Source organism: Argiope bruennichi, chromosome 10 (assembly GCF_947563725.1).
Source record: "Argiope bruennichi chromosome 10, qqArgBrue1.1, whole genome shotgun sequence".
Lineage (NCBI taxonomy): Eukaryota > Metazoa > Arthropoda > Arachnida > Araneae > Araneidae > Argiope > Argiope bruennichi.
Genome location: NC_079160.1, coordinates 7161074 through 7183425, shown reverse-complemented (window position 1 = coordinate 7183425; position 22352 = coordinate 7161074). Strand labels below are relative to the sequence as shown.

General features: G+C 25.8%; 1 protein-coding gene across 1 annotated transcript; it reads left to right on the top strand.

Annotated features, from left to right (window-relative positions):
- The first annotated feature begins 1254 nt into the window (after positions 1-1254).
- Positions 1255-22127, top strand: LOC129987825 (putative zinc finger protein 876). The gene is made up of 6 exons (XM_056095786.1): positions 1255-1288; positions 1495-1545; positions 6170-6336; positions 12575-12616; positions 15516-15770; positions 21704-22127. The coding sequence occupies exons 2-5, from the start codon at positions 1533-1535 to the stop codon at positions 15519-15521; spliced, it is 228 nt and encodes a 75-aa protein (XP_055951761.1). The 5' UTR covers positions 1255-1288; positions 1495-1532; the 3' UTR covers positions 15522-15770; positions 21704-22127.
- The last annotated feature ends 225 nt before the right edge of the window (positions 22128-22352 follow it).

Here is a 22352-nt window from a genome sequence, read left to right as displayed (position 1 = left end):
ACGGTAAAAGGCAGTTTTGCAAATCTTATACATCTTTGCCTATCCATGTCTTTGTTTCGTAAGTTATTTGATAACTGATTATTTGTTGTATTTAAATATAGTATGATATTTTTATGAATCTAGAAACATTTTAATGGAAAAAATGGGCATTTTAATTATAATAATGCATTTTATATCAGTTCTTTGAATTTCATGATTTACTAGTTAATTAAAAATATTTTTTTTATTGTCATAATAAGATAGTGAATATTTGTGCATGATTAAAATTTAATTTTTAATGTGCTTTTGGTATGGGATGATTACTTGAAACAGATTTTACATTAAATTCCATTTACATCGATTTCAAATTCATTAAATTACTTTTCTTAATTGATTGCAGACATTACATTATAAATTATTGATAAACTGATGTAATGACCTAGGCATCTATGTATTGTTTAAAAGGAATTTAACTTGCTAATTACCTTCTCAGTTCATTTTTAACGGCTATTTTTCCTTCTTAATGTAAAAGGGAAATGTAACTAATATGATGTTGAAGTCCACAACATGAATGTCACTATTAATACAGCTGTTATAAATAATCTGAGGACTAATTAACTAATAGCTAACTATAAGCAGGCACAGGGGATATGTTTAATCTCTCAATTTTTCTTTCATTAAAAATTCTTTTTTGGAATTTTATCAAAACCTACTATTAAATTAGAATCCTTACTCCTGATTAGTTTAGGAGAAGAGGATTGGGGAAGCAGATACAAGAAGGGGGGGGGAGCATAACTTGTATTTTGTTTTTAAATAGAAATACAGACTTAAGTTATTTTTTTCATTTCAAATTCATTTAAATCTATAACTGTGAGAGAAAATATAAATTATTAGTTAACATATTGATTTTTCAATAATTTGAAAATTTTTATACCCAGATTTATTCTTTTTATTTAGAATGATAGATTTAATATAAATGAAATGGATTATATATGAAAAGAAATGGATAAAAAGTTGAATTATTTTTTGTAAATTGCAACTGTATCTGAAACGTGACTTGTTTCTCAGATTTATTTTTTTAAAGAAATAACAATTAGATCTTACATTTGGGTCACAGATCTTACATTTTGGGTTAACAAAATCTGGAGCATGCATTAGTAGACTAAAGATTTACGAGTTAATAAAGATGTAAGCCCTTATCATATTAATTAAAATTGGTAGTAATGACGAAAATCATTTCAGGTTTGTTTGTATTTGGGAAAATTAACTAATATTTTCATCCAACTGCTGCAGTTAGATTCTCTTATCAGTAAGATCATTAAAAAATGATGTTTTTTCTTTATTTTGATTATCATTGATTCTTTTAATGAGTTTCAAATTTGATGTAATAGATTTATTAGATTACTTTATCATTTGTGTGAATTATTTAAAGATGCTTTCTTTTAATATATTGAATATAAAATTTTACATTTTGTTTGACATTTATACCATTTTGTTTTTTTTTTTTCCTTATAGAATTACCTTTGAACCTAATTGATATTAGTTCATGTTACATGAAGAAACCTGGTAAGCTTCATAAGTGTTCTTATTGCCACTACACCACTTTGTATTTAAGTCACCTCCGCTACCATCTGTCTACTCACACTGGAGAAAAGCCATTTCAGTGTAACATTTGTGGCAAATGCTTTAGTTTAAAACATAACTTCAATCGGCATAAACTTGTCCATCTTAAAATGTAGGATTTGAAAAACATGTTATTAAATATGCTTATATTTCCTTAAAAATAATGTTTAAAACCTTTTTTAAATTATTTTAAAATTTTAAACAAAATGTTTGAATAAAAAAAATTTTCTTTGTCATCCATTCATTGCAGTACTATTTATTTTATTTATTAAAATTGTTGTAACTTTATTTATCATATTGTCTGTCTCTTTTCTACCAATGTGTTCTCTTTATGTGCTGTGTGTCTTCCTCAAGAATTAAGTACTTACTTAATATGTTATCATAGAGACTGATCATTCATTTTCCATAAGAGTCAAATAGAAAATTTGAACTGATATCCTTGTCTTCTTTTTTACAAAGAAAAAGAAAATTATTATATTTTATTTCAATATCACATTGTTCCTTTTATATTTTGTTTATCTGTTCCAAGAACTAAGAAATTACTTCGACATGACATATTTTCACAAAAAATGATATATCAGCTTTTTCTGAAATAAATTTTATAATTTTTTATGTAAGAATTCTACAATATTTTTAATATCTCAAACACTTTTTGTATAAATTTATTAATTTATTGTGCAATTAATCATACTTATTTTATTTCTTTATATTTATGTTTGGCATAATTCATTGAGTCAAGTCCCTTTTTTTCTCTCTCTCTCTCTCTCTCTCTAAGCCTGTGTCATGTCTAAGTTATTTAATTCTGTTCATTTGCTCAACACAGAAGAACTTCTCAATTGTACATTCTTTCCATTTGAGTGATATGCTTTTAAAAATGATTGTATGAATGAATTATCAGTCGTATATAGGGTAATTGAAAAAAGATTGGTTTGATTACAAATGGCTGTAACTTCCTTAAAAAAAATAATGGATAGGAAGAGAGAAAAAAGTGATCTCAATACAGAAGGAGGCTCAATATTTTGTTTTTGTAAGTAAACAGTATCTTTTTCTCATAAATAGCAATTAATTTGTAGTCCGTTTTATGTTGGATCTGTTTGTAGCCATTGATGTTTTCACTGTGTATCTTCAACATCTTCCTTTATCATTACTGGTCCTTTGAATGTGCATAAAGAATCTATTCAAAGTTTAATTGCAATAAATAAAACTTCCATTTGTATGGCTCCACAATTTTTGCATGGCTATTTAAATCTGACTACTTCTTTTATCTTTTATCATAAGAATATGTCAAAGGATTTCCATTGTCTGCTACCATTATTAATTAATGAACTTTGTAAAGCTTTCTAATTATGTTGTTCTCATCTGTATTCAATAAAACTACAGCAGATTTAAATAAATCTGATGTTAATTTTTAGTGATCATTTTGCTGAAAGATAGCTCCTGGATCTACAATATCAACTGTCCATTTTGATATCCTGTGAGGCATTTTTTTTAAAGATGTTTAACATGATATAGAAATGAATTCCCTTCGATTGAGAGGCAAGATTAGTAATATAGTGGAGTTATTTATGCAAACAAACTTTTAAACTATTTTCTGTTTTCCAGTTATTATTTGCCAGAAATTTGTGATCAGAACAACTATTTAATGCTACTTTTGCAGACAAATATCCTTAAATGAAATTTGCACCCATCAAATATTTTTTTATCATTCCATAAAATAAATGAGTAACATTTAGTGATTGTTAGAATTAATGCATTTATACACAAGTTTATTGTTAGTAATTGGTATTGATGCTCTTGTGGGCATATGTGACTCTCATTTCTATATCTAAAGTTTGCTTTTAAATGTCATTTCATAAATGCAACACTAAATTGCTGCACTTGATAAATCAGTATGTTAACTCATTTAAAAATGCAATAAATTTTTATTTCATATAAACACATTTCTTTTCAAATAATAATTTAAACCTCTTATTTTGAATCTTCAGATGTATAACCAAAATTGTTTCATCTGTGCTAATTAATGAAATTTCCTTATGTCCTTGTTTTAAAGTTTTTTCTGTAGTTGATCTTATTATCATATGTAATTATAGATTGGATGTGATATGCATATAATATACATTGCTTTCTAGCAACAAGATAAATAATGCAAGAAAGCTTTAAATTTTGATAATAGAAAACTGAATTCGTTATTAGATATTGCAACTCTGATTTTATATTTTTTATCTTTTGCTGAAAAAGAAAAACCAATTGATGTGGACTTCCCAAAACTTTCATCTTTTTTTTTTTTTTTTTTTTTTTTTTCTTAACAAAAGTGTTCTCCCTAACATACCGAATAAATATTGGGAGTTTTGAATAAAACCTTGAATGTTAAGAATGCTCAAAATTTTATTTTGAGAATCTGGCACACAAGCATATTGTACCTTGTGGTAATGTGAAGTAAACTGAACCAAATTTCATATATCTTAGCTACTGTATTTTTTAAATTTTCTACTGTGTTGTTAAATGCTATTGAGAGCAATAAATTGTCAACTTATTGACATATCTGTTCAAAATTTCATATGGATCTACACTTTAGATTTTAAAATTGTGTGCTAAATTTATGTAGTTATTTTTGTTTTGCTGATATACTACTCAATTGCACGTGTGGAGACAAATTTCCAAGTGAATTTTGTTCAAAATTTACTAGAATTCTACAAATTTAATGTTAAAACTATATTTTTATCCATCTTGCTCAAAGCATTTTTAGTCATTCACAGAGCAACAAACATAGTTGTAAAACTCAGGTAGGTCCAAAATATTAAAATTTCTCAATTTCTAGGGGTTTTTGCAATTACAATATTCTCAAAATTACAGAATTCTTCAAATTCATTGATTTTGTGAAAAATTGAGATAATTTTAAAAAATTTCCCCTCCCTCCTCCTCATTTAGAGGCTTTTTACTTTTTTGCATATTATCTTTCTTATTTATGTTCTTATAAAGGAGAAAATATTCTAATTGTCAAAAAAATTTGAGCTTCAGATTTTGACAAAGCTCCATGCCCTTGAATTATTTGAAATTCTGCATTTTGAAATTCTGCTTGTCTTGAACACTATAATTCAAAGACGCTTTGAACTAAGCAGATGAAATTTGGTGTATGTTCTTTACAGCTAATATCTAGATTTCTGTCTAATTTTGGATAAGGTCAATTCTTAAGAAATCTGGCTTTGTATAAATAAAAATAACTACAAAATGTAAAAAGCAAGATCGATAAAATTTGATACACAGTCTAGATATGTATTTTGATACACAGTGTAGATATGTATCAATTCTGAGCCAATTCTGTCAAGGGTTTGGCAATCTGTATTTTCACAAGTATGTTAATACAATAACTGAAAATGTGAATAAATATAATTTAGAATATGATTTTCTTTCTAAAATTTTAGCTGATTTCAGACATTTGAAAGAAGCGTCCCAATATGCATTTTTTCCCCCCTTTAAGCTACAGAGCATTAAACTATCATATTTAGGATTTTTAAAATAAAAATATGAGAACTCGTATCATCTATGAATTTGTTCTGGGTCCACAATTTTATGTGAGGGAAGGGGAAATTATACTTTTATTAGAGAATGTGAGAAAATTTCAGGGAAACCATTCCTGCTGGTTAGACAAATGAGAAAAAAGTCTTATGCATTTTCATTTTTCATCTAATTATTGATTTGGTTTAGTATGTTCCATTACCCTAACTGTTCCAATGATGGATACTTTTCTTTATTCAAGTGCCTATTCTCTAATTTATTCATGCTATTTGAATAAAATATATTGGCATAAAAGTTTAAAATAGAAAATAGTAAGATGCAGGTAATTGTTTATGATTGTTTCAAAACCTTTTACATACATGATATTTGTTATCTCTTAGGATAGACTAATAATGCATTCATTGCAAATATTGATTAAACTTTCAAATCATTTTTAAAAACTTCTAAATATGGATATAATGTATTTAAAAAAGATTGAAACATTTGAACGTAATTTAGAATTTAATACCATTAAATGATGTCTTGTACAATAAAGCTATATTTAAGGGGAAAAAATTTTTTATTTTATGGAAGTACCTTTAAGGCATATAATTATATTAAAGGCTTGATAACATTACTAGTGGCTCTCTTTGTGCTGTCAATTTATTGTCTATAAGGTATTTACATACATTTATTTTACATTATTTGTTTCATGTCTTTAAAGATGAAATTTTATAATCAAGTTTTTATTCAGATATTTTTTTTTTTTTTTTTTTCATTTTCAGTGTTTTGAAATTTCATACTTTTGTATATTATAAAAAACAGTGCTTTATTTTTATATTTTCAAATAATAAATATTTATCAAATAATTGATTAATTCTTAATCCATATTTGTGGTATCAATTGATTATTGAGATGCAGTTGATTGCAAAATTTTATAATAATGAATCATTGAAATGAAAAGAAATTACTTATTAGTATACTAATAAAAATGTGCTTTTAAAAATTGTCTTCATGAAATTTATTTATATTTCAAAATGGCTTCTTGAATTAAAACTTTTCTATCTTATAGGTATGCTAATGCTCAGAGTTCCTAAATCTGGAAAGCTTCATAAGTGCTCAGAATGTGCTTATTCCACATATCGATCTGACCACATGCAAATTCATTTAGCAAGACATGCAGGTCTGAAACCTTATCAGTGTGACACTTGTGGAAAAGATTTCACTACAAGAATGGAGGTCAAAAGACATTCTGTTGTACATTTTAAGTTATGAGTCATTAGATTTAAGTTTACTTCCAGCATTTAACTTTTATTATTATTATTATTATTCTTTGAACAGAAGTTTGTATGATTCTTGAATTGTCACATCGTATATACATTTTTACTAAACACCCACAAAATCTCTTCACAATTTCAAAAAAATATTGGGAACATTGATTAATAATATTATGAATCAAATTTATCTGGTTTTCTAATTCATTAACAAAGTTTGGGATGATATTGATGTATGCATTTTAGATAATATATTTTTGAAACAGAGGCTGCTGTATGAATTTCTATGAAAATGGATGTGCATATTCAGTATGATTAGACTGCAGAACGGTATGACAAGTATTCACTATCATTCATACCAGGTTTTTTTTGTTTGTTTATGTAAAAAATTTGTAGTGACAGATCTTATTAAATAAAGTAATTAAGTAAATGTCTTTGACGCCAATCCTCGTAACTTGAGTATTAAGAATGTGAGAGGAAAAAAAGAAAGAAGGAATTCTCTATCTTTATGTGTTTTTTGCAACTAACAGTGTTCATGTACATGTGTATCCCTTGAGCGAAAAAAGAACTTGAGTGTTTTCTTCTTTCCTTTATATTAATTTCCACAAGTTCATTTATTTTCATAACAAAATCTTCTGTAGAGACTTTATGTGAATTTATTGACTGTTTTTGTGGATAACAGACAAAAATTTCATAAGTAGTTTGAAGCTATGCTGTGAAAATCTTGAATGAGAAGCTGCCACTTACCAAAAAAAATTGTGTTCCCTGTCATTTTATCCTATTATAACATACCATATTCTAGGAGCAAACCTGGATTAACATTTTTTAGGGGGGAGGGTCATACAGAAATATAGTTTGGCATATATAAATTCACTAGAAGGATTTGTGAATCAATAAAAAAGCACCAAGATGGCTGAAATAAGACATTTGCGAGTAAATAACACAGTTATACACTGTATGACCTTATTTTGAATGTGGAACTAGAATTTTCAAACTTTAATTAATTAATTAATTTCAATGGAAATAAAAATGTATTAGTCAAGTCATTAAAGTTTCCATAATTGCTTATCATTGACATTAAATTTACTCCAAGCTTCAATCATATCATACATTATAAATATATATATATATAATAAACTTCTGTGATAACAAATAAGATATAGTACAGTTTTACAGGCATGTCGTCTTGACTTGATTGTATAGAATATTTGTCACATTCCTAACAGTGACTTTACACAAGAATCCGTGAAGATGAATTGACTGTTAATCAATGATGTTTTATGTTATTAAGACGATAGATTACAAACAATGATTACAAAACGATAGATTATAAAAATAAACCAAATTATTTGATTATTTTATCTAACTGGTTTTGGTCAAAGTTTTATTTTTTATTGAACAATCATTTCTTCCAGACCACAAAATAAAGTCTTATGTTTTAGGGGCTCACCCTCAACCCTTGTACCATCTTTGTCTCATTTAGTCGTTTCCTCTTATGTTGATATGTTATAGAAGTAGCTTTTAGTTTTTAAAAGTGCAGGCTGGGAATAAAAATATTTATAGTTTTAAAAAATCATGTGGGTGTTCGTTCTTCAGTAGATAATTTTCTCAAACAGCTTGTAGTGGTAACATCATAAGCCAGATAACAACTTGCGGAGAAGAGTGTACTCTTTTGTCTAGTGGCTTTGTTACTCGGCTATGAACCCTAACGTTGCGAGTTCGAACCTCAATTTGTACATTGGTGACCCTGGTTCTGAACAATCGCATCCTTCATTCAGCTGTCGTGGCTCCATCTACCGGAAGCAACCACTCACACACGCTCGCCGTCGCCCGCCATAACACTTGGCGCAATAACAACGTTCGTCGCTCGCCATAACGCTTGGCGCGATAATCACGTTCGTCGCCCGCCATAACTGGCGCGATAAACTACCGACTCACTGGTGGGGGACTATTGTGGTGGCAACATCATAATCCAGATAACAATTTCCGGAGAAGAGTGTACACTTTTGTCTAGTGGCTTTGTTACTCGGCTATGAACCCTAACGTTGCAAGTTCGAACCTCAACTTTCACAAGCTCTAAATAGCATTCATGCTACTGTTATTTATATTATTCTGATTTCAATATGCATAAATTGACTTGTTTTATTATATTGCAAAGCATAAAACATTCATATACAGGACTCTGAAAATAAAAATTTGTGTGCTCGTGACTTTCATAACCTTGCCTTATTCGCTCCAATTTTTCTTCTCTCCCCCCAATTTTTTGTGCTGACAAGATGTAATCAGGCAATTATTAGAAAATTTCGGAGCAACAACATTTGCTGCTGTCACATGCATTTTGGATTACATTAAGCCCTTTCTTCAGTTATATCAGAGTGATGGCTCAATTTTGCATTTTTGTGCATATATTATAAATAAATTAGTAAAGTAATGATTGCATTTAAAAAAAATTTTGAAAGAAAACATTCTTGGAGGAATTTATTTCTTCACTAAATAGCTAATGCCAGTTTAATTTTTATAATAATACATCATGTTTGCTATTGATAAAGTGAACACAAGTGAAAGAGTGGACAAATTATTGAAAGCTTTATATTCCATTAAAGAAATATCTAATAAAATTTTATGATTTTCAATTATAATGGTCAATAACTTGTTTTAGATATGTTATCATGCATAATGAAGGCATCTCCAATAAATTATGCAATAATTAAAAATGTGTTGCAATGGTTTTTTGTTTGAAAACTAGTAAGTGTGGGGGGAGGGAGAAATTATGTTTTTCTTGCATCAGAAAGATTGAAGTTGAGTGTTAGAATAGAGGACACTCAATTAGATTAGATACTGTTAACATGCTATGTTACTATATCTTTTTAAAAATTTAAATATTAGGAAAATGAGATTACACAAGTTGTTTGTTTATATTTTATTTTAAGAAAAATTAATTTTGTTATTTTTCTCAAACAAATCTCCAATGAAAGAGGATTCACTATTGGTAAACAATATTGAAGTGGGAAATTTAAAATGAAATATAAGATTTCATTGCATTTAGTCTGATGACCATGTAAAACAATCTGATGAAATCCATTTAGTGAACATTGCCAAAGCATTAAGGGTATTATCAACCTATTCAAAATTTATATTATTGCTGAAGAAAAAATTACCAACAACATAAAAGAAGTTATAGAATCAGATTTCTTGATGTCTCTACAGAAAATAAAATTTCTTTTAAAAAAGAAAATTATTGAAATTAATATGTAAATTAATATAATTAATGATCTTGTTCAGCAAACCAGAGACCTATCATTACAAACACAATTTAATGAATTGAGAAAATTTATGAATATATTAAACTGAAAATATTTGGCAGAAATTTCTAAAGATTCTTATTTCTAAGATCTTAGATTTTTAAATTTTCTTATTTATAAGATCTTCTAAAGATTTCTTAAATTTTTATTTACATATTTAATAAAATTGGCATGATTTTTATATCTAAACTTTTTTTACTTATGTGCATAACTTTTTTTCTTCAAGGAATTGAAGTTAGCAGTAAAATGTTTTTCTTACTAATACTAACTATACTGTAATGAAATAGTTTTAGGTATGCACTAAAAGTGCTTTAATGAAATTTTCAAATAAAACCTTGCATTAAAATATTTAACAATTATTGCCTGTATTTTATATTTATATTTTTTGAAATTGTATATTTACTAGTTCATTTTATTGTAATACATACTGTAATTTAAAATATCTATCTTGATTTTTTTTATTTTTCTGTGAATGTGCTTAATTAGTGTTTATTTTAATAAGATTAAATATATGACTTAGCAGCCTTTGAAAACAAATCAAAAGTGTGAAATGTGAACTTTGGGCTTATTTTTATTTATTTATTTCCTTTCTTTTTATGGTTTTGGAAACAAAATTCAGTTCACAACCTTCTTTTGTGCAGTACAGTTGAGGTAGGTTTCCTTCATTTTGGGAACGAAACTGAATAATGAATAATGTTCACATAAAAAACTAAGCTTTTTTTTTTTTTTTTTTCTTTTAGCTAGTCAGTAAAAGTAGTAAGTCGTTATATAATATAAAATTTTTCATATATTTCAGAATGCCACTTGAATAAGTATTTTTATTTTAATTCATTTTTTCGCAAAAGTTTAGAACTTCGTAACAATATTCTGGAAAATATGCATTTGATTCATTCATTCTGTGTATTACTTATATAAGTAAATACACTCAATGATTCAAAGCTCCCAAAGATTTTTTTTTAAAGAAAAATGTTTATGATGCTTAAAAGTTAATTTTGTCAAAGTATACCAGAAATTAAGGCCAATGAAATTCCTTTTTTACTTTTTCATATACAAACGATTCAAAGAGAAAAAATTTCGAACTCAAGATTTTGTAATTCCTTTATAATTCACATTTCCGAATAACACATTTTTTTTTTATTATGTCTATTTGTGAACATGATAACTTGAAAAAAGCTTTGAGCTGGAATCTCTTGATGTGAAATTTGCAGATTTCAACCCAATTTTGAGCGAAATTTTTTTCTATGAAGTTTTTTGTTTGTCTGAATAAAAGTGAACAAGATAGCTTCAAAACTCCAAGTTCTATATTGGTAAATGGGACTCACAGTTTTAGCATCTAAAGTATAGATCTATATCAAAATTTTAAACCAAATCCGTTTAACCATTTGTTGGTCTATATATCTGCATGCATGCAAACAGTGCAAGAGGGGGGGGGGCTCAATAAGTCAGAATAAAGGAATTTGGTAAAGTATCTTGCTTCTAAAATTATCTGTCACTCTCTGTTTGGATTTAATTAGTCGGCCAAAAAGTTCTAGAGCATACTTGGTTTTTTTTTTTTTTTTTTTTTTTTTTTTTGTTATTCTGTACTGGGACTGTAAATAAAAATCTGTGTATTCATAGCATTCTTGACCTTGCTTAAGTTCTTTAATTTTTATGCCAGAGGGAGGGGTGATAATCCCTTTATTATGAAGTATGCAATGAAGCAATGGTGAGACATTTTTCATCTATATTAACGGCTGAGTACATTAAGCCATTTCTTCAAATGTATCAGACTGATGACCCACCTTTGCCTTTTTGTGCTTATGACATAAATTAGTAAACTAACAACTATGCTTCTTAAAGTCTTCAAAGAAAATTTCTCTGTTGAAATTATTTCATCAGTAATTTCCTAATGTCAGTATTTTTAACAATATATCTTGTTCTGCAATTGATAAAGTGAGTGCAAGCATAAGAGGGAAGGCAAGCAAATTATTGAAAGATTTACATTCCAAAAATGCAATATTCGATAATATTATATTCTTTTTAAGTATGAATTGTCAGTAGCTCTTTTTTGGATGTTGAAATGTGTACTGAATTCAGTAAATTTGGCACAAATAAGAAACGTCATTTCGGCAGAGAACAAGTAAGTGTGAAAAAACGAATTGTATTTCCATGTTCTACTTTCATCAGAAAGGATAAAAGACAGCATGGAGATGTTATTCCCATGGATTTTATAGTCTGAACATCTTAATTTGATTTCAAAAATTTTCATGTCAGGGAAATAAGATTGGATGAGGGTTTTTTTTTCTTTTGATTCTTTGTTTAAAATCATAAAGTTTTAAAAATCTGGATAGTTTTGAAAATTATTTTCATTTTTTCTTCTGAACAAGAAGATTAGGCATTAGTTAAAATATTAAAATGGGAAATTTAAATGAAAAATATCATACTCCACAGAATGTAGTTTATGACCACATAAAATAGTCTGACAAAATCCACTTAGTAAACTTGATTAAAAAATTGAGAATATTAGCAGTATCAACCATTTTGAAATAGTGCATACTTTTGGGAAACAAATGGCAAAAGAAATAGTTGCCAATGGCATAAATAAAATTTTTCTTGATCTCTTTATGGGTAAATAAATTGGTGAAACTTTATTAATTAATACCCGATTTCATTTATTTTATCAAACTCATAGTTATGTGATAAAAAATATATTAGATTTAAATCGGCTCTTATTTTTTTCTCTAAAGGTGCTTATAAAGTACTTTTTTGCAATGAAATTAGTCTACACATCTTGTAATATAACTCTAGATAGGGAATGTTTTTTTTTAAATATTTTTACTCTGTTTTGAAATTAAATATTTAGCATGCTCCCATTTATTTATATTTTTAAGCTTCATCAGTGGTGCCCTTTGTGTATTTCAGTCCTGCTGTTACCCAGGAGGAAGCTCCATCAGTGTTATTATTGTGAGTATTCCACTACAAAAACGAGCCATTTGCAATATCATCTTGTCACACATACTGGAGAAAAGCCATACAAATGTGGCATATGTGGAAAAGGCTTTACTCAAAAGTCAAATCTCACTAAGCATACTGCTATTCATTTAATATGAATAAAAGATACTTTCTGGCTGAAAAAAAAAAACATTCATTTGATGAATATGTGTATTCTTCAGTAAAGGATTAGTAGTTTATTTAAATTCCTTTTATATTGCTATTGTTGTGCTGAATATGTTTATTTACGATTTTCTGATTTATTCTTCTGTTATTTATGTTAATCTGATGTGCATGTTGTTTGTAAAAGAATATATAATTCTGTCTAAAATCAATTTTATTTAACTCAATATGTTTCATATTTGTAAAGACAGAATTATATAATCAATTTTTCACTGACTTCTGGATATGATAGAGCTTTTAAATTTTGTACTCCTGCATGTTCTCAATGATATTATTAAGTTGTCAATCATTTAATTTTTTATTCCTTACTATTGACATTTTCTGGTAATCAATTTAAAAAAGATGATATTAAATATTCATAAATAAATAATAATGTATTATAAATTAATATCCAAAAAGTAAATATATATATTATTTTAAAAACTAAATTTGCTTATTTAATTTTAGAACTTATTTAAAATATAAAGTTTGATATTTTTATCGTTTTGATAAGTTAGTTAGTTAGACGCTATTTGAAAATACTTTACATATGCATAGTATAAGTACAAATTAAATAAGCTCAAAATTAAAATTCCCTTAGTCCTCCTTTGCTCCCCATTAAAAATCTCTGCTATTATTATTAAAGCCGTTTTGATTTTATTTCATTTTATAATTTTTTTTTTCAAACATGAAAAAATGTTTTGTTTAAACTTGAAACGAGAAAAAAATCATTTAGGGGGAGATTCTTTAAATCATGATATTATTGATACAATTTATGTGATTCTTTATAAATTTTTATCAAAATTTTCCATTTAAAAATTATGGAATTAAAGTCTTTCAGTTTTCATGCTTTAATAATTCAGATATCTGCATGTAGAAAAATAAAAAAAATTTTAAATTGATTGTCACCTGAAGAAATCCAAAATACTCAATATACGTTTCCTTTGCATTTTACTGACAAGTAGTATGATGGATAAAGACGGTTTTTTTAGCAATTAATTGTTTAATTTATTAGCAATCAAAAAACTAAATATAGAAGACATTATTTCATATTTATTGTTGCCTTACCTGTTTGATTAAAATAGTATGGTTATTTTTTATAATTTATTTGTTTTTCTTTGAAAATTAAATATTATATAATTCTTTAAGACTGACTAATGACTTATTGGAAAAATTTGCTATTCATGGTTTTTAAAGGTCTTTTGTGATCAGTCCATTATGTAATTTATCTAGAAGCCACAAAGTGTAAAATTGTATGTTGCTATTGATATTCTTGTTTTGATTTAAAAGGTAAAAGATGATACGAATTTTGCATGTAAATTTTTCATGTGTAATTTTTTATTAAATTCTTTCATTCAGTATTTGATATATAATTTTTTTATTAAAATATTTTTAAAAACAGATGCATGTGTTACTAAACTTAAATTCAATACAAAATTCTTTATTGTCTATCAGCAAAATATCCATGATTGTTAATGCTAGAATGTTGTAAAACTTATATTGTGAATAAGAAAAAGTATAGTTTAATGGGGAAAAAAATGATAAATCGGATTTACTTAGTAATAAAATAATTCAATGAACTTGTACATTCAAATCTATTTCTTTTTAAATTTTAATTATATATATAAGCAACCAACTGTAAATTAAAAAAATTTCTAGTTGAGTTGGTAATATTATGATGCATTCATTTGTGGAATGTAAGTTTTAAAAATGGCTACCTGTGGGAAAATTATTTAATGCATAATGTGCTGCACAATATATATATATATATAATATAAATTTTTAGTAATTTGGAACTTTTGTCTTATATTTTTTCAAATTATGAATATTTTAAATGGGATTACAGATTTTATTTTAGGTTGTTGTAATAAATTAAGAAAATTTTGTTTTAAAAGAGATCTCCATAGTATACGATTATTCTTAATTTTAAAAAAAATCTTGTGTATGATTATTTAAAAGTGATTGTGTAATTGATGAGAATTTTTAAATGCCAAAAATCAGTATTACACATTGTGAACTCTATATTTAAATTTATATTATTTAATTTCACGAAATTATCACTATAAATCTTAGACTGGTGAAATAACGTATAAAGTTACCATTCATATCTTTCAGTGAATTATGTCAACTTGAGTTACTCCTGATTGTAAAATTATGCTAGATTTTTTAATCTGTGTGCATTAACAGAAGGAATTGAATGTCTTGGAATTTTCTATTATATTCTTTTATTTTACTTGAATCCTTTTTTTTTTATAATTAATTTTTCAGTTTTTGCTTGAGGTGAGAACTTTCAAATTTTGTACACATGTGTTTTGTAGGTAAACAATGAACTATTAAAAATTATCATTCATTATCTGCCTAGTTGATTTAATTAAATATTGATTCCATATATATATATATATATATAATATGAGAATATGGGGGGGGGAATTTAATCGCAAGATTTTATAATATTTATAATAGTGAGTTATAAATTGTAGACTAAAATAAAAAATAAACATTTTTAAAAATTGTTTAAAAATATATTTTTTTTAATCTCGAAGTGCCTGTTTATTTTTATCTCATTATTTTGAGGTTAGAAAAATTAACTTTTAAAGTAAATGAACTTTTTTTCAAAATCATATCTCTATAAAACGTTTTTTTTATTAAATATATTAAATTCATGTTTTTTTAATATGAAATGTAATGTACTGTTGTTTTTATATTCCAGGCTTAGGGCTCATAACCAGCTGTACTAAATTTTTACCATCCAGCAAAGCAAAAAAACTACATCAGTGTGGGTTTTGTTCTTATTTTTCACTCAAAAAAAGTCATCTGGAATACCATTTACTGACTCATACTGGAGAAAGACCTTTCGCTTGTGGAATCTGTTCAAAAGCTTTTAGAACCAAAGGAAACCTCAAACAGCATTTATTTACTCATTCTAGAGAAAGCATTTCATTATGTGATTGAGAAGGAAAGCTAGGTATCATCCATTTTTCATTATTTCTAAAACTATTCAAATTGGAAGTTAAGCATACAATAAGTTATTGTCAGGTACTGAGGCAAATAAAGAAAAAAAACTATCAAAGAAAATATTTATTTGTTAGCATATCATGAAATACAAAATCAAAATGCATTATTATGCAGTTATCAATTATTATCTCATTTAAAAGGAAAATTTTAAGAATGCCTCTACATTCATGCAGGAATACTAAAGATCCCCATGTGCCTATCTGTATAGTGCTTACACTATTATAGTAAATATCTTCATGCATAATGTAAATGTAATCTCTAATGTTTGCACAATATTTAGCTTAAACAGAATATTGGACGTGTATGCACACTTCATATACTCTAAATCTAATACCGAAGGTCATTTTTTGCTCCCATATTTAAAATTTGATGCCAGAGGTTTGAAGATGAAACCAAACTCATCAATGACTGTTTTGAGGAATCTTTTAAAGTTAACAAAAGATAGATTTTAGACACATTGGCTCAAGTTTATAAAACCCAATGGGAGACGATTTATAAAAACGTCCTTATCAAGGTGAACTTCATCTAATGTATTTTATGATTAATTAATATACTCAAGCATGTAAATTCAATGTATGTAATCAATATTTTCCTTAACTTTCAATTCTTTATTTTCATAGGATTATGCTTTATATGTATACAGATTTTTTTTTGTTCTATTATTTTTAAAATAAGATTATGTATTGTGTGTATATATATATATACACACACACACACACAGTACTTAATCTCATTTTATGTTTATATATGTATATTATGTTTATATTATATATATATAAACATACAATGAAATTTTTTTTAAAGATCGTTATGTTCATTATTTTTTTTAATTATAATTTTAAATTCATATCATATGTTCAGTGTCATGTTTTTTAATGATATCTAAAAAAGCGGGGAATGCTTTTGAAATTTAAAAATTATTTGGAAACATTATTTCATTATGAAATGCATTATATAATGAAATGAAATAAATATTCTATTCTTAATATACCTAATGTTTCCTTTTTATATCTTCCAAAATTTGTTTTATTGGCAGTTTTGTATTTTCTTTTTCATATCTTATTAAGATATTAAATATTTAGTACATAAAAACATTTATATGTGATTGATTATGTATTTGCTCAGTTGAGATACAATATCCAAATTCTAATATCTACTTAATTTTTCATAATACATAGTATTAAAGTAACTATGATACAGATTTTATTATGATTAATTTGAGGTCAAGTTAAAAATTAAAATTTTTTGTTTTTGAAATGTTATTATTTTTTTATAGTGGAATGACTTTATAGAAATTATTTTTTGATTACAATTCTTATTTTATTTCTTATTGCCTATCTTAGAAGCATTATATTGTACCATTCATTTTAGTAATTGCTTGCTCCCTAATTTTCTTTCATTAAGTTATATTTCAATTAAAGCAGTAATTTCTTTGCTGAAGTTTAATATGTTCAGTATAAATATAAGGATAGATTAATATATATCCTTATAGCATTAAAATTTTTAATGCCATAAGCAGATTTTAGGTTAAAGATATTAAGACTCGAGCAGTATTAAAATTTTTGTTTTACTTCTAAATATTTCATAATATTTTTTTATTCAATAAAAATTTAGTATATTAATAAAACAATTCTCAAACTATATGAGTGATTGTATGTTTTCTATACATTCAATTTTGTTACAGAAACAATTACAGCAGTGCTTAAAAAATTTTATTATTGTTTACTTGTAAAATTAAAATTCAGATTGCAAATGCAACAAACTTATTAACATCATTCTTTAGATAGAAACTTACTCAACTTGAAAAAATAATCGGTAATTTCATATCTTCATCACCTACAGTTTAAAGGAAAATCTTGGATCAAATATTTGTTGCAACCATAAAATGATTTGAATTTCATTACCACAGTGAAATTTATTAAACTAAAATGTTATCAATAACAGGAATAAATTTAAAATAACAATTTCAATAAATGAAATAGACTAAAAAAAAGTGTACTGTAACTAAATTTGTATCATTAGAAAATTATTTTTTAAATGTGAAGATATAAAATTTTGTATTGTAATATTTTTGAAAATATGGTTGGAAAGCATAAAAATTTTACTTAATTTTTAATTAATTATTAAAATTTCAAAAAAATTACTCTGAAGTGCTGATTTTTACCCTTTAAAATGCATTTGATATTCAATTTGAAGGCTCTAGGTCAAACACTTTATCCTTTTCCGAGACAACACAAAGGTAATAACAAGCACATTCTCTGTTATAATTAATAGAAGTAATTAATGTCCATTAATTTTAGTAATTATTAGCTACATTTGGAGACCAACTGGTTTGCCAAAAATTGCTTGCAAAAATTAAATTTTAATAATACAATTAAATCTTTTGTACATTAGTTTTAATGGCTATCTCATTACAGTATTTTGAAATTCCAAAATTTGATAATCATGTAATTTGGACTATTTTAGACTTTTATAATGGAGTTCTATATGATTTTCTAATTTTCTGTCATTTCACTTAAAATCTAAAGTTCACTTTTTGATGGGAAGTGACTAAACCTCACTAATCCAGTAACATATTTGCAGAGATGAAAAATGGCCATAAAAATATAAGGACAGAAAGAAAAAAATCCATCATCATTGTAGTTTTGTATGTGCTACAGAATATATTTTATGATTTATGTAATATAGCTGAAGATTATTTTCAATAAAAATTTCTCCAATTCAATAAAAAAATAAATTTTCTTACAACAGTAAAAAAGCAAAATGTCTAACTAAAAGAGAATGATAAAAAAACTGTAGACCTTTTAAACGCTTTAATGTTAAAAATTTTCACTTTGTGAATTCTCACTATTACTTATGTCTGCAGTTATGCATTAACTGTAATCCAAAAATTTTAATTTATGATGTGTTTAAACAGAAACCTGATCAATAAGGAAAAATCATCCAAATCTTCACAGTTTGATTATCAACAATTGAAGAAAAAGCCAATATGAAATATTAATAGTTAAAACATAATTTAGAAAAAAAAATTATGGAAATTAAATTGATATCATTGAAAAGATATATATTTTTTTTTTTTTTTGAATTCTATAATGACTTAAAGATCCTTTTTATGCAATAACATTTTTGAGAATTATTACTGAAAAATGCCAAACTCTTGCGTATTTTTTAATCATTTGTAATTATAAAAAAAAAACTCTTTGAAATACACATTCTCACACTGTAGAGTCTAAATGTGCTAAATTTTGTTACTTTAATTTAAATAGTCTGATTTAATGAGCATCAACACTCATCCATGTTATCTTTTATTATTAATAATAAAAAAAAATCTTTACTGCCTTTTTTTATTTAAAAATTGTCATTTACTTTTCTACTAATCTTCTGACTGTTTTTTTTTTTAATAATTTAAATTTTTAAACATATTGGATATTTATTTAGGTTCATTCAACTTTAATTACTCAAGTTGACTATATCTATTTTATTGCCACTTTTAAAATGGTAGTTTTAGGAAAATCATTACATGTTCATACATTCTATACATGTTGAATAACAGATTTCACCCCAGTTCATTTTTATATCCTGCTTTAAATTTAGCTAAAACCTATTATGAATTTTTAAAAAAATAATATTACTTTTTCAGTAAATGTAGGAACATGTATGCAGAACAATTTAATCCCTAGAAAATATTCAGAAATAATTAGATGTTATTAGTTATTTTTACATGTGCACTCCTGGAGATTTGTGAATAAAATTTATTATTATTCCTAATTTTTATCTTAATTTAGCCCATATAAACTTCATTCTAAAATGGTCTCTTATATCCTTATCCAGTTCTCACTTATTTATTAAATTGATTCTACATACAATTTAGGAAACTGATGATTTCAGCATTTTCATGTTCTCTGAATAAAAGGATAAAAATCCCTAATACTTACAATATTCTTTTAAAAGTACCTAAGATTCTCTTTCTGAAATCTATATATGTCATTTTTTTTTTTTTAAATTAAACTCTCATAGTAAAATTGCTGAAGAGAAACATGTTTCTCTTTTTTTGCTTTTCTGTCCCAATGTAGACTGACATATCTTTTATGATCATTTGTTTCTTGTACAAATTATGTCTCCTGGGATGAAATAATGGAATTCAAATTTCAAAACTTTCTTCTAATCGACCATGCAACTGCTAAAATATGTTTTGTGTGTGTGTGTGTGTGTGTGTCTGTCTGTATATATATATATATATATATTATTTAATTAATGCTACATGAGCTCTATAAAAATGCTTAAATCAGCGGTTCTCACCTCCGTGTAAAGAAATGAAAATATGTCAAGTTAAGCAAATTCTTTTAAAAGATACTTTTAATTCCCTTACCTAAATTGACATAGGTAAAGAAATCTATATCAGAATGTCATGGTATAAAACCACCAAAGAAAATATTTGTATTTTTTGCTATTGTGTCATTCTGTGGATTGATATATCTTGTTGTTTCATACTTGCACATAAATTATGCCTCCTGGGATGGAATAAATCAGAAGTTTTAAAATTTCAAAGTTTTTTCTTTCTTCGGCCACAAAACTGCTTAAAAAAATATGAGTTTACATTATATATATGTATATATATAGAGAGAGAGTACCCTCTATTGACAATTATAAGTCTTAGAAGGAGATTTCCATCGGTATATACAATATTGGTAGAGAGGTTTGTTAATGTTCCCTTTGACAATGATAGAATATACCTTTGTGCAGAAATTATCTATATTGCAGCTCATAATATGCATATTTCTTTCTGCTGAGACCTAGTCATTCAAGTTTACTAGATGTTTATATATATGTATATAATTATTTCTGTTAGAAATTCTTGTTTTAAAGAATAAATTCTTTGGAATGTGTAGATATATTTTGAAATATCCTCAGGTATAAAGATTCAAGAAAAAAATTATTTTGAATTTTTTTAGTCTCAAGATGTATGTGGTAACTTTGTACAATAGGGCAACAACTATTATAACAATGAAACGCAGCTTAATTTTCAGTATTGAAATGAAAATATATTTGTGATTATCTGAATAAAAAAAAAGCTACATTAATCAGGGGTTCTTTTTTGTGAGATTGATTGTTCACTTGTGCTGAATTGATGCTGTTTTCCAGAAAATGAATATTGTTTTGTAATGCCCATATGAATCATGTGCCAAACATTTTTACACAGTTCTATCTTTCTAAACTAGTTTCATGTCTGTAAAGATGAAATTTATTAGTTTCGATTTTGATTAAAAATTGATTGTTCATTTAATTCCTATTATGCTGGAGAGTTGAAATTTTTTTCACTTCTTTATTCTCAGTAAAAATGCACTAATTCAGTTTTTTTCTTAATTTGATTATTTGTTGACTTACTTATTTAAATTTTAATTAATACAGTTTTTGTAACCTGATAGTAAATTTCAGAAAAATTATAAAGTTCCATAATATTTATAATGAATTATAAAATAAAACCTAAAAAGTAATTGAAATTTTTTTAAATGCTTTTTCACAATGATAAAAATGTGTTTTGAAAAACTGTTTTTATTGATCTCTGAACTCATTGTTAAAATTTGTGTTTCTGCCCAAGTAATTTTTTTTGACACTATAATTATTCTTGCATTTAGAACAAGGAATATTTTATGTTATATTATATTTTATAGTTTCCAAAATGTTTATTTTATTCTGTAATTGCTGGCATTGGGTAATAATTTACAAAAATTGTTTAATATTTTTTATTAAAATCATTTCTCCTACTGTGTAAGGTTTTTATTTTATTATAAGGATTATTTATTATTCATCTAGAAAATATAGAAAGTCTTATTATATATTGATTTTTTCAAGCAAGTGTTGATACTTTTTTTTTCTCCCTAGTTTCACAATTTTATATCAGAAGTCAGACATCAGGTAGATCGAGAAAATTACATCATTGTAATATCTGCTTTTACACAACTTCTAAAACAACCAACTTGCAAAGGCATTTATTGAAGCACACTGGAGAGAGACCTTTCAAATGTAACATCTGCCACAAAGGTTTCTCTCAAAAGGTGACTCTTCACAGGCATATGATGACACATCCAGAATGTGAAATGTACTTTGAAGTCAACAAATTAATTGGATGAATATAAAAAATTTTATGAGAAATATCGTCATTTCAGTTTTTGCTTTTAATTTCATTTTCGATGTGCCGAAATATACAGTAGTGTCTTGAAAAACTCTGGGCAAATTTTTTTAAAGTTTTTTTATTATGTAAGATATATTTTTAAAGAGTTTGATTTTTATGTCCAGCGTTGTCTTATTAAGCTATAAAAAATGCAATAATGTTGATATGTGAAGTATGCTTGCTAATATTTTTCTTTTTTATTTGTAAATTATTTTTTAAAAAATTCATTGCATAGCATTAAAGGAAAATATTATATACCAGTATATATATATATATATATATATTATAAATCATTCTTGAAAGCAAAATACTTCTTTTTATAAGCCAAGATTGCATTCTACTCTAAAGTTGTTGTTTTTT

Bases quoted from the DNA above. Each gene is read 5' to 3' on its own strand.
- LOC129987825 (XM_056095786.1), top strand. The intron at 6,337-12,574 runs GTCAAAAGACAT...TGTGTATTTCAG, and splicing joins ATTTCACTACAAGAATGGAG to TCCTGCTGTTACCCAGGAGG.